General features: G+C 48.4%; 1 protein-coding gene across 2 annotated transcripts in view; it reads left to right on the top strand.

Moving 5' to 3' along the window:
• The window catches only part of FAM114A1 (family with sequence similarity 114 member A1), an 81,518-nt gene that overhangs the window by 54,623 nt on the left and 12,943 nt on the right, over positions 1-13,952 (top strand). For both annotated transcript variants that reach the window (XM_075544438.1, XM_075544437.1), the window contains exon 9: positions 12,232-12,323. In XM_075544438.1, the coding sequence (XP_075400553.1) occupies positions 12,232-12,323 (92 nt within the window). The remainder of the gene's footprint in view (positions 1-12,231; positions 12,324-13,952) is intronic.

Genomic DNA, 13,952 nt, shown 5'->3' with positions numbered 1-13,952 from the left:
GAGCCCTAACTCTGTACCTCAAGCACCCTGCTCAGACAGAGGAGCCTCGTGTTTCCCACAGTGCACCAGGCAGCGATGCATCAGCCTGGCAGTCACGAAAGTGGCCCATGGGCACCTCCTCACGAATCGCGCATCCCTGCGATGACTCCACTCTGCGGAGACTAGAACCTATTGGTGAGAAGCCTGCCTGCCTGCCTGCCTTGAGAAGGAGATACTGTTATCAATGGTGGGGATGCTTCGGAGTCCTTGACAGTGTTCGTGTGGGAGCAGGATATCGTAAAACATTTACCACCCTGGCAGCCCAACCCTTAATCTTTCAACTACGATCCAAAAGGTTGGTGGTTCGAACCTGTCCAGTGGATCTGAGGGAGAAAGGCTTGGCGATTTGCTGCCAGGCTAGCAAACGCTATGGGGCGGTCCTGCTCTTTCACGTGGGCTCAGCGCGCATCGAAACCAGCTCTCGGCCCCTACCAACAACAGTGTGGACACACAAAGCGAGTCCTTACTGCTGTCAAAACCACACCTACAACCGCGGGCATTTCAGACGCATCATGTGGAGAGCTTGCCCTGCCGTGGACAAGGTTGACCTCTTTCCACACGTGATTGCTGTTTGGTCTTGGGCTAGTTCAAGCCAGGTATTCCCTGAGGAAGCTCACCTGAGACCATCTGTTGGTTTTCTTGTTTTCTTTTGTTTCACTGCCTCCTTGTACACCGTGGATTTGCAGAATTGGCTGAGGTTCCCACTCTCAGATGATGGATGGCAGATGTTTGTTCGTAATGTTTCCAACCCCTGGAGACATAGAGAGATGGGCTTGGTTAAAAAAAAGACTAATAAAAGACAATAATAATGGACACTCCGAAAAAGAGGTGTTCAACTTACATCAGAATTTATTATTCGGGGGGCGGGGGAAGAATCACCTTATGATAGGGTCATTAGAACGGCACCCTATCTTTAATTAGCACCTTCATCTGTGAGGTGGAAACAATAGTGTGTATTTCCAAGAGCTGTTGTAAAGATCAAATTAGTTTATGTATGCAAAAATATTCATTACAGGGCCTAGCACACAGAACTGCTTCCCCAAAAAAGTTACCATTGTTCAAAGTGTTAGCACGATGCCTGAAATGTATGATGTAGTAAATGTGCAATGTACTATAGCTCTTACTTATTACTGGACTTGTTATTGCCCACTAGGCAGGGTTATCATGTTAATGCATTTGTAATGTTTGATCATAAAACACTTCCCAGACATGTTTAATCAAACCCTGAGCACAAGGACTCAAAAACGTCAGCCTCTATGCTCAAATCAAAATGACTGAAAGCATTTGTAGCTGTCACTTAGGCACCGCATTCCCTCTTTTGCCCCTCTGCTGCCCATCTGTGCCTTCAGATTGATGAGCTCTATGTCTTTGCCTCCAAATAGAAGAATCAATCGCAGGATACTGAATCGGAAAAAGGTGCACATCATAGAGATATTGAGAGAATGATGATTTTGAGCATTTGTGTTTTTTCAGGGTCACAAAGGTCATAGGCTTGTCTTTGTGTTTAAAGGAAGAAACTAAAACAGAAGCAGCTGGTGCTGTGCCATGAGCAGAGTGGCCCCAAGAGGAACTGAGAGAGATGTCTCTCTGTGAGAGGAGCCATCCCCGAAAGAGTCAAATGGCTTCTCCTCAATTTGTGCCATCTCCAATGTTGGACTGGTCCTGTTGGGGATATCATTCAGAAAAACTCCAGATCCCCCCAACATCAAAGAGACGTCATTGCCAGTGCAAGTTAAAGCAATATTGCATCAGGGACAAGTGCAATTTCTTAGGGAGCTTGATTTCATCAGGCTAGATAGAAAATGTTGCTTGTGTGATGTGTTCCCGAGTTGGGTTAGCCCACTGCCATTGAAGCGGCTGCCAACTCGACTCATAGTGACCCCTGAGGGCAGAGCTATTATTGTGAGGGACCATCAGGTCAGTCCTGACTCGTCGCCACCCTTTGTCCAACAGAAAGAAACACCAGCTGGGCCTGCACCGTCCTCAATTGTGGGGGTGGTGCAGGCGCAAGCACTGTTCCCTGCTGTTTACACTGGGTCACTATGAGTCGGAAGGGTATTTGAACCGCAGTGGCATAGCTCCCAGGCAGCAACATGTAAGCCCCCAGAGAGCGACAGACGGACAGATGAGTGGTGGGAATTACAAGCGCTTAGTAATCTGGAGATACTCGTTGGGAAAACGAATATATTGTGGAGTATACCAGGGTGTTATCATGTAAGAGAGACAAAGCTACCTGTTACAAAGCATGCTGCTCAGGACTTTAAGTTCTGTGCTAAGTTCCAAAGGTTAGCACATCAGACCGCCCAGCAGTGCCTCAGAAGAAAGGCCCGGAAATGCTTTCAAGATTGCAGCCAACAAATCCTTTGCGGCAGTTCCTCTTTGGCACATCAGGGTCGCTTTGAGTCACATGGACTCAGTGGCAACAAGTGGGGTTTTAGGATTCTTCTAAGCCAAGTCTAAGCTGCCTGGCCGATTGTTAGTTGCCCTCGAATCCCTTCCGACGCTGAGTGATTTTTTTTTTCTGACAAGGGTGTGGTAGGCACACTAAGTTTGGGGACCTGTGGGTTAGAGTAAAGCTTTGGGGACATTCATGTACTGATGTGGCATGACTCAAAATGAGAAGACTTCACTGGGAACACCCATCGTTAATCCGAACATAGGATGTGCAAAGCATGACTCTAGGAAAATGGGAAGTTGTCAAAAATCAAGTGGGATGCTTGAAGGTCGGTATCCTAGGCATTGGCCTGGTTTGGTCATTTTGAATCTCATGGTCACATGGTCTACTATGCTGGGAATAATAAATTGAAGAGGAATGACGTCACATTCATGGCCAAAATGAATATTTCAAGAACTATCCTGAAGTACAATGATGTCAGTGCGAGGATGATACCTTTATGCCTATAAAAAATAGTTAATACAACTTTCACTCATAGTGTCTATGTGCAACAGACACTCGTGTCATAGGTGAAGAAATCAAGACTTTTACCAGCCACTGCCATCTGATAGTGAATATGCTTGTGATCAAGATGCATGGGATAGAATGCAAAAGTTGGAAACGAAGAAGGATCACTAGTCGAAACCTAGGGCTTTGGTGGATAGAAACACTGCTGGGACCATATGACACAATTCAGCGCTATCAAGGACCTCTTCATTGGAAATGACATCGATAGTGACTGTACACGTGGACCTCACCCGATATACTACACGGAAGTCAAACGGTGTCTGGGAGAAGAAAAAACGGAGAAGTGTCACTGGTCAAAATAAAGCCACTCGCAAAACCGACAGTTGGTCTTGTGCAAGTCCAAGTTAAAGGTGAAAAAAAAAACTTAAAACAAGTCTGCAAGTGCCAAAGTAGGGCCTTGAGTCACCTGATTTTAGAGGTCTCTCAGCAATAGATCTGGCACATTGAGTACTAATGATTGAAGACCAGATGAGTTGTGGGATGGCGTCAAGAACATCATCCATGAAGAAAGCAAAGGTCATTAAGAAAACGAAAAAGAAAAAAAAATCCAAATGGATGACAGAAGAGACTCAGAAACTTGCTGTGAATGCACAGTACTGAAGTGAAAGGAAGAAATGATGCGCAGCCATGCACTTACAAGACTAGGGTGGCGCACAGCCCCCTTACAGGGTCACATCCCTGATGCGATTGGAGGGGAGTTTTCTCTTGGGAGTGACTTACTTCCTACTTCCTGCATAAGCCTACTTCCTGTGGGAACGCTGGCGAGGTTTATTGCAGTGTCTGAGTCTTCCATCTGATTTGTCGACCACTGTGTTAGTCTGGGTAGACGAGAGAGACAAATTCATAGACACTCGTGTGTAAGAAAGCTTTATATAGAGTAAGTGTACATTAAGAAAAACACCCCAGCCCAGTCCAGATCAAGTCCGTACATCCGATATTAGCCCATATGTCCGATACCAATCTATAAGGTCCTCTTCAGACTCAGGAAACACATGCAATGACGCTGAATGCAGGAGGATCACAGGCCAGTGAGTGAAAAGTCTTGTGGAGCCAGTGGCGTTGTAAGCTTCTCAGTGCTGGCAGGGGTCTCCATGTGGCTTCGCCACCTCCGAGGCACTGTCTGCCATCAGCCTATCCCCATGTGGCATGTCAACAAGAATGCCTCGCAGGGACTGAGCTGAGCGTGTATCCTGCCTCCAACCAGCTGTTTATCTCCTTAGCACCTCCAAATGAGGTCATCAAGCTGCGACCTGATTCATAGGCCAAACTCCACCCCTTTACTCGAAAGTCTCGAGCTGACAATAGATTATGTAACTACCACAACCACTGGTTCTTTGGACTTGAGGCAACATCCTGCCATATTACCTGCTGATCCTGGGAGCCATTAGCAGCCTGCATTCTGACCTGCCTTCTTACGTGATGACTTGATTTATTCACCTCTGCAGTCACAAGCCTTACCTGTTGACCTTGGCTTCATATGCCTCTGGAACCATCAGCCTGTGGTGTTCCTGCCAAGCTCGGGTTCATCATCCTCTGAAGCTACACAAGTCAGGAAAAGCCTCCAACTTAACATCTGACTCTCTGTCTTAGATCTAGGCTGGACTTGTCTGCTTCTACAACTATGTGAAACCATTTTCTTCATATAAATTTCTCCTGTTGTAGATATGAATGTTGCTGTTGTTGACCTCTTCAGAGAAGCCAGCATAACATACATGGGTATCAGATTGGGAGTACCAGAATACTATATCGGGCTTCTGAAAAACCTGTACGTAGACCAAGGGATGGTCATCCAAGCCGTACAAGGGATTTAAAATCAGGAAAGGTATGTGTCAGCGTTGTAGCCTTTCAATCTGCATTCTGAGCAAATAATCTGAAAAGCTGGTCTTTGTGAAGAAAAATGCAGCCATCAGACTGGAGGAAGACCCCTTCGAGCAGTGGTTCTCAACCTTCCTGCTGCCTCGACCCTTTAACACAGTCCCTCATGTTATGGTGACCCCCCCAACCATAAGATTATTTTAGCTGCTACTTCATCACTGTCATTTTGCATTGTTATGAATCGGGTGACCCCTGTGAAAGGGTCCTTCAACCCCTCAATGGGGTCCCAACCCACAGGTTGAGAACCACTGCATTAGAACCCATGGGCAATATGCAGATGACATAACTTTGCTCGCTGAAATGGAAGGGGCCTTAAAGGACTTACTGATGCAGGTGGCAGTCTTCAGTTTGAATTATAGAGCAACATAAAGAAAACCGGAATCCTAACAATGGGATCACTAACCAACATCATGATAAAATGGGATCTGCAATCGACCCTCTTGGAAGCAGCAGACAAGAAAGCAAAGGACAGCTCCCCTGAAAGCCCCCTCTCACCCACCGGAATCACCCTCCACCGATCCAGAAACGGCTCCCCCCAGGCGGTCACATGGCCCAGGCCTGGAGCCCGGCAGTGCCCTGCGGGCCACATAGTGGGCCAGGGCCTCACTTTTGCGAGGTTTGTGTGGGGCTGCGTAGGGATCCCAGCACTGGGACAGAGGCAGTTGGAGAAGACAAGTCTTCCTGTTCTCAAGCTGAAGAAGATACAGTGGCCCAATGGCTGCGAAGTGGAGAGAGGAGGCAGGGTTGGAGTGCCCCACTCCCTGGAAAAGCACACTGACGTCCGCTTCCTTTGGGAGGAGATGCTGGGCTCTCTGATGACCGTTTTAAGGAGGAAAGACACAAGGGCTGGAGCGGTTTGTAGACAAGGTCGCGGGCGTCGTCTGGCAGCGAATGAGCGTTGTCTTCACGTGTTTTTACAGGATGCAGTTGTAGATACATGCTGTACTCCATCCAAAATAAGACAGGCCTGAACTATGGCAAGAAGGAGGGAAAATAAACCACGCCAACTTTCCATGACGATTCATGATTCATACGTGCCAGTGAAGAAGTTCTCCCGAACCCGTAGCGTGCCGCACACAATCTGGTCTGGCATGCTCTCCGTGTGCTGACACTCATGATGGCGTTGACATGAAGATAATTTGCTCTAGCGAAAATCCCTCGTGCCAGCCTCTCCGTCCATAGCTCTCCCTCGCGTTCTCACGTGGTGCTCGCTGCCTGACGGCCTCCCCAACCTGTCACCCCGGTGTCACCTGCAGGTCCTCACTGAAGTGACTGCCTGGGTCTGCTCTGCAGACTATGGGTCGTGTCTGCTTCTTGAATCTGACTACGGAGAGTGCACCCTTGGCCACTCTTTCACTCCACGATGTCACTTGTCCTGATTCCTGTGTAGGACACACCACCGCTGGCTCCCACTCTCGCCCACAGAGGAGACACCCATGGGTGCAAACCACGTCTTCCCTCAGGCTCGCAAAACCCTCCCCGTGGAAGATTCATGAGGGACATCGTTCCATTCTGTATAAAGAACAAAATCAAATTTACAAACTAAAATCATTCATCCAGGGTTTTAAGTTTTCAAATAAAAATAAAACTGCATTTCTGATATGCAAAAAAAATAAGAGAGAGAAAGAAATCAAAGGACCTATGGCTTTGGGCAAATCTGCCTCAGAAGACTTTTGTAAAGTACAGCAAAGCACAGGTGTCTCTTTGAGGACTAAGATGTGTGTGACCCACACCACGGTGTTGTCAGTCACTTTCTCTGCATGTGTGTTAGTCCGGGTGGACTAGAGAAACAAATCCAGGGAGATTCATGTGTGTATAAAAATAGTTTTATATTCAAGGACAATTGAATATTGAGAAAACATCTCAGCCCAGTCCAGATCAAGTCCATAAGTCCGATTTTAGCCCATATGTCCAATACCAGTCTATAAAGACCTCTTCAGACTCACAAAACACGTAGAAGATCACGGGCGAGTGGGTAGACAGTCTTTGGATCCAGTGGCATTGGAAACATCTCAGCGCTGGCAGGGTCTCTGCAAGGCTTCTCCAGCACCCAGGGCTGCATCAGGGTGGGTCCATGTGTCTTGTCAGCTGCTATGTCTCCCATGGTATGAGCAGAGCGTCTCCCACCTCCAAGGAGGAAATTTCAGCAATTCCCAGAATCCTTAGGGTAAGGCCATGCCCACACACAGAGATCCCATTGGCCATATCTTGATTAACAGCTTAGACTCTACCTCTACATACTTAATATTCAAATTGACAATTATATAGCTACCACAGCATGCAAAACCTGGGCAATAAATAAGGAAGAGGATGCTGTTGGATTGTGGTGACAGTGGAGAATATTGAATATACCACGGGCTGTCAAAGGAAGAAGCAAATCTGTGTTCGAAGAAGCACCACCCGAATGCATCTGGGAAGCGAAGAAGGCAAGACTTTGTCTCGTGTTTTCTGGAAGGACTGGATAACACCTCATCAGAGCACGAGTGGAAGACTCTTCGAAGAGATGAATGGGCACAGCAGCTTCCACCACGAGCTCAAACGTAGCCCGGCTCGTAGGATGGTTCAGGGCAGTGTTTCATGCTGCTGTGCGTCGGGGTCATGATTAGTTGGAACCAAGTCCATGAATGGTCCCCAACAACTGCTCGCTGTAATTAACATGGTTGAATGAGGATCATCCAGGCACTAAATGCAGAAGTGGCCGAGAGGAACAGGCAGGTCGACATTGAAGACGGTGAGCTATGGTCCAGTGCTACAGCTCCAGCGAGGTGGAAGGATTAATGCCCAAGTGGTCCTACAGGAAGGGTTCTTTATTGCGGGCTAAGGAGACGACCCCAAAGCAAAAATCCTGGAAGAAAACGGCATTCTCGTCCATTTCTTTTACTTGTAAGCACTTACGCTCCTAAAAGCCCACTAACATCTAAATAATGTATTTGGTAGTCTCAGAAAAATGTAATAAACTGTCATTTGTGATAAACTTAATATCAGACTCCTCGATGTTTAAAATAAGGTTACCTAGTGATTTGCATGTTTGTTTTCCTAGTGGCTTATAATTTTCGCATTCTGTTATGGGTCCTTAATGTGGCTTACCATTGTTGTGAAGAGAGTTTAAAAGATTCCTTTCTATTTTTCTTTTATTTTTTTAATCTTTTTATTGGGGATCTTATATAGCTCTTATCACAATCCATATATTCATCCATTGTGTCAAGCATGTTTGTACATATGTTGCCACCATCATTTTCAAAACATTTTCCTTCTACTTGGGCCCTTGGTATCAGCCCCTCATTGTTACCCCCCCTCCCTCGTGAAACCTTAATAATTTATTAATTTTTCCCCATGTCTTACCTGACTGCTGTCTCCTTTCTGATGTTTTACCTTGGTGAATCTCTGTCTGGCTGTCCATACAGACCAGAAGTTGTCGTCATAGGTATTTTTGTTGCACCATTTTACCCTCTATTTATCTACTTCTCTTTCTCTCCATGTCTCTGTGTGTGTGTGTGTGTGTGTGATTGATTCATACCTTCTCATTATTGTGGGTTGTGTGTGTGTGTGTATGTGTGTGTGAGTGAGAAAGAGAGAGAGAGATTCGTATCTTCTCATTCTTGAAAGCTCCCGTTGTGTGTTTTGCTCACAGAGATTCTTCACAGGGTGGGGTGGGGGTGGGGTGTGTGTGTGTGTGTGTGTGTGTGTGTGTGTGTGTGTGTGTGAGAGAGAGAGAGAGAGAGATATTCATACCTTCTCATTAGAAATTACATGCCCCTCCAAAACATGAGGGGGGCTTCAGAAAGTTCAGAGAGACCTCCTATTCTCTTTTAATTCCATTTTCTCCCATGAACTTTTTGAAGACCCCTCCCTAACCCAGATGTATGACAGGAGCCCTGGTGGCATGGTGGGCTAGGGGTTGGCCTGGAAACAGCCAGGTCTATAGTTCAAACCCCCCAGACGCTCTGCTGGAGAAAGATGAAGCTGTATGGATTTGCAGCCTCTGAAACCGTACGGAGCAGCCCTCTCTGTCCTGTGGGTCCCTGTGAGTTGGCATCCATTCCACTCGCTGGCCATGGAGGTTGGGTTCACATGGGTTGGAATCCTAATCCCTGTGGATGTAATCTCAGTGAGGGACAGAGTTGTCTCTGTTAGGTTGATCAGTGTAGCATGTTGTCTCGAACCTTTGATTGTTTACAAGATGAGACACAAAGATGAGCAAGCAAGCACAGATGGGAGAGGGGGCGGTCGATGCGGTGTCACCAGGTCACCAGGGAACTGAGGAAAGCTGGAGCAAGGATTGTCTCACCTAGTGGACAGAGAGCCGACAGCCAGGCCTCCAATCTCATTGCCCCTTTCTCAGTGAGAAAGTAAGCTTCTGTTCTTTGAAGTCCCTTTCTGCTACAGCTGGAGGTACTAGGTACCAGGGACGGCTCTGCTCTGGACGCAGCTCCTCTGGGAAGTCTCGGAAGAATGGCTAGGTGCCGGCATGCCCCAGACACGGCACTTTCCTCCTTAGAGTTAAACAATTTGCTTTTGCAACCACTCCATTGTAAGCAAAGACTGTCCTTTCTCTCTCTCCCTCTCTCATCCATCTCCCTCCCTTCCTCCTCTTTCTCTCCCTCCTCTTTCGCTCTCTCCTTCCCTCATTTCCCTCTTTTTCTCTGCTCCTCCTTTTTCCCTGTGCCTCCCCCTTTTTGTCTCCCCCCACCCCCCCTCGTCTCTTATTCTCCCCTCCCATTCTCTTCTCTCAGGGTTCACACCCACTCCCAGGGCTCCAGCCCAGAAGACCCCTTGCTGTTCCCTGGGCCAGCCAGACACTCCCTCGCTGGCTGTGCACATACTCGCGGTGCCACTGTCTAGAAAACTTGACTCCAGGTCCCCTGTGCCCTCCAGCTCTGGACTCAGGGGTCACCTTCCTAGCTACCCACCTATTTCAAGTCCCCAACCCCCTACATCCTTTCCTTTGTAAATATAAAATAAAGAAAGAGGTCCTTGTGTTATAGCTCCCCGTCACCCTCCCCACTTTACATGCTCCACTTTCTCTTCACTCATGCCTCCGTGTCCTTCGGGAGACCAGTGAACTCGACAGTCACCAGTTGCCGGGGTCTCTGCATCCTCGGAGCCCCCATGTATGCCAGGCAAGCGCTGGGCCCAGAGGCTTTCGGGATGGCTTTTTCAGAAGTAAATCCCAGGCCTTTTTCCAAGACCCCTCTGGAAAGACTCGAACCTCCTTCACTATTTGCACTCCCCAGGGACAAAGGAATTCTTCAGGACCATAAACTGATATCAAAGCCAAGTGTTTTCTTTTTTAAACAAAGATCCACAAGTGACTCTGGCTCTCTTCACACACTGATGGTTAACCATGTGGTCCATGCAACAGAGAACACGCCCAACAGGTGCTACATCATCGTTTCTCAGGTGGCTTAGCCTCCCAGGAAGGTATGCACCAGCCAGAGACTTAGCCAGGGCTGCTTCCCTCAAAAAAGAACGCCTTTCCCTCCCAAGCTATAAATCCACTGTGGAATTCAGTTCCTGAGCGCTTTTTATCAGAAACTTTTAAAATAGCACTGTCTTTTAAATATTAATGGGGGAAAATGAGATAATAGCTTTCCAAGATCTCTCGCTTACCCATTCATGATATCAATTTTGTTACTCAATGAATATTCATTTCACCTGCTAGGTTCCAGGTGGCACTCCCTGTAAGTAAGCGTGGGACTGCTAACTGCAAATTCTGTAGTTCAACCCCACCAACTGCCCTGCAGGAGAGAGATGTGGCTAATCTACTTGTGCAGCGGCCAAGGCCTGCCTTGCTGAGAGCGTCAATTCTGATTTGCAATAAGCAACCCTAGAGCGCAGATTCAACTGCCCTCTGGAAGCTGACCATTTTCAGATCACATCAGCAAGCTGGATTGGCAGCCCCTCCATTCTCCCCAAACAGTAAACTCAGCATCTTATTCTCAGAAACATTGGAAGTGTCCTTGGAAACCCGACGGGGCAGTTCTACCCTATTCGGTAGGATCATGAGTCCAAAACGACTTGATTGTAATGGGATTTTATGTCCCAAGGACTGTGTCCACTGCCGTCAATTCAGCAACAAGCAAAGCAAAGACGGGCTCTCCTGAGTAGCTCCCGTCGGAGGAAGACAGATCACTCAGCGTGGTATCCTCGGAAACCCTGAGAAACCCCGCAGAGATAGCAGGTCCATTACATCAGGTAGAGTAAAACAGCCGGGGAAATTCCGGGTGTACTCGGCCCTGGGGCGAGAAGAGGGCGTCCTGGCATCATTCAAGTTGCAGTGCCCAGCACAGCACTCCTCCAATCAAGGTGCGCAATCCTGCCCCCCGGGGTGCTCGTAGGATGGAGTCCCAAAGCCAACTCACTGCCATCCCCAGGGTCGAACTGTCCCTGTGGCTCTCTGAGACTGAAACTCTGCAGGAGTAGAAAGTCTCATCATTTTCCTGCAGAGCAGCCCGTGGTTTTGAACCAGTGACCTTGCGGTTTGCCACTCAACGCCTAACCACTACGCCCCCAGGGCTCCTGGATGATGAGGTGGTGGAGGGGTCTGCAGGAGCAGTTACTGCGCTTTATCTTGGATTGGGGGCTGTAGCACAAAAGGTTTGCATTGTCCGGGGGAGCTGAGTAATTTCTTTCTTTTTTGGAAAGTGGGTGGTAAGCCATGTAATCCAGGGTCGGCAAACTGTGGCTCTTTGGATGTACACATGTGGCTCTGAATAAGATTGATCTCCATATGACCCCCTCCCAGGGGGATGGACAACAGAGAAGTGGATGAAAGGAGACAGCAGTCGGTGTAAGACATGAAAAAAAAAAGATAAATGATCAAAGGTTCATGGGGGGGGGGGGGAATGAGGAGCTGATACCAAGGGCTCAAGTAGAAAGAAAATGTTTTGAGAATGATGATGGCAACCTATGTACAAATGTGCTTGACACGATGGACTTATGCATGGATTGTGCTAAGAGTTGTAAGAGCCCCCAATAAAATGATTTAAAGAAAAACTTTAAAGTACATTCTTGGGATAATGGCTATTTCATTTGTTTGTGAAAATGTATTTCCAACTCATGAATCATTTTTAAATCGTTGTGAGTTTCCAAACTTGACCAGCCTCTCCTCTAAACCATAAATTCAACAAAACGGCAGTGACCACCTTCCGCTATGAGCAAGACGAGGAGCTCCCTGCTCCCAGGCCGCCTTTAGGCAGGGGCTTCGTGAGAGCAGCCAGGCATCCACAGCCCCTCACCCAGCAGACAACTGGTTGCCGGAGTTGGTGCAACATCCTTGCCTATCAACCCAGGGCCACCTGCTGCAGGGCGGGAGTGTGAACCGGGCCTCACGCTCTGTCTCTCTCTGTTTCCAGGCTTAGAAGAAAGGGGAGAAGAATTTGCTCGCATGCTCACAGACCTTCTCTTTGAAATCCATGTCGCCGCCACGCCTGACAAGCTCAATAAGGTTAGGACCGTCTCATTCCAAGGTTATGCTGTCTTCTGTTAATTGTTTTTTTTTTTACAGCCCGAGAAGCCCAGAGATCCATTTGACATGAAAACCCCCAGAACCCCAGTTGTAACCACGGGAGTTTGGGTTAGCAAGCAAGAGGTGAAGCGGCCTAACAGGCTGTGGTCAGGGAGAAGGTTGTGTCATGAGGTCTGCATTTTAGTTGCCACATTTACTAACTGATTACATTGTGACCTTGAACAAATCCGTTGCCTTCTCCGGACCAAAAAAAAAAAGGCAAACTCCACTGTCATTGAGCCCATTATTGGCCAAAAAGCCCCAACAAAACACCACACTCACCGCCATCGAGTCAGTGCCAACCCACAATGACTGTGTAAGAGAGACTAGAACTGCGCCTTGCGTTTCTGAGACTGTCACTCTTGACGGGAGTAGAAAGCCCCATCTCTCTCCCGAATTGGACCAGGGGTTATTGTATTCAGGATGAGGGAGAGGAAAAGGGGAGTCAGGGTAACCCAAAAACCTTTCCAATCTTTTACCCCCTTTAAAATGATGGAGGCCCTGTCCAGTAAGCATTGAGCTGCCACCCTCAAGGTTGGGGGTTCAAATCTGCTGCTCAGAGGGAGAAAGGCGGGGCTTTCTGCGCCTGTAAAGGTTTACAGCCCTGGAAGTCCTGTCTAGCGTTGACATGTGCCTTGTTTTAAATGGCATGGCAGAATTCCAGAGGAGAAGCGGCATGCCAGCCAGGGAAACCGAGTGTCTCCGGGCCCCTGAGACGCTGGTACAGCGCTCTGGAAATGCTGCAGCCTCTCAGCCTGGGTTTCTCTAGTGATGGCTGCCGTCTGCCTGGCCAGTAGCACGGGGTCTTGCTGGAGAGTGGCTTCAACGAGAACACTTCGCCCCAATTGCTTAAAAGTGTCTTGTTTTTCCTACATGGTTTGGGTTCGATTACACGGGCCCCGCACTCACCCAGGTGGGCGAGGAGATGGCAGCTCCGGGTCATGAGGGGGAGAGATGAGTGATGTCTTTATCCCCGTGTGGGGTCACCAATTCTGGCAGGTCGGTGACAGTGAACACGGAGGGAAATTGCCTCATCCATCTCAGGCCGGGCCTGCTACCGCTTGGAGGGTCTGCGAGGTGCTTGCTGCTGTATTTACCGAGTGAGGCTAAACCCTTGTCTCTGAACGCGGGCCCCTCTAGGGCCTCCCTGTGGGCATCGGTGGGGAGTTTGTTGGGTTTTCTCCTCTACCTGTTCATTCGCCAGTCGCACTCTGGACCTCTTGAGGCTTGATGTCTGAGCTTTCAAGTAAGTGAGGAGGGGAGCGTCTACTCAGACGCCGTCCCGCTTTAAGCAAAGAGCCTCAGCTGTCATGGGCGAGTCTGCACTGTTTCAATTCAGGGACTAACAGGGGGACGTGGGGACAGGCTTCCCCTAGTACAAAGAGCCACACTTTTTAAGGTTGTTTTGGCTGGGCTTCTGGACGCCTGTGAAATGAACTGGTCCCAGAGCAGGCCGGCCTCTTCCCAGCGGCTTCTCCCTCCTGGGCTTGGAGACAGAAGACTTGCCTTGAATCCGAGAACAGCACGCCATCCTTCATCCGCCCAGCAAGATGCCTCCCGTGGTCCGTG

This window comes from Tenrec ecaudatus, chromosome 3 (assembly GCF_050624435.1).
Source record: "Tenrec ecaudatus isolate mTenEca1 chromosome 3, mTenEca1.hap1, whole genome shotgun sequence".
Classification (NCBI taxonomy): domain Eukaryota; kingdom Metazoa; phylum Chordata; class Mammalia; order Afrosoricida; family Tenrecidae; genus Tenrec; species Tenrec ecaudatus.
Note: the sequence above shows the minus strand (reverse complement) of the source record. Positions and strands in the feature narration are given on the sequence as shown.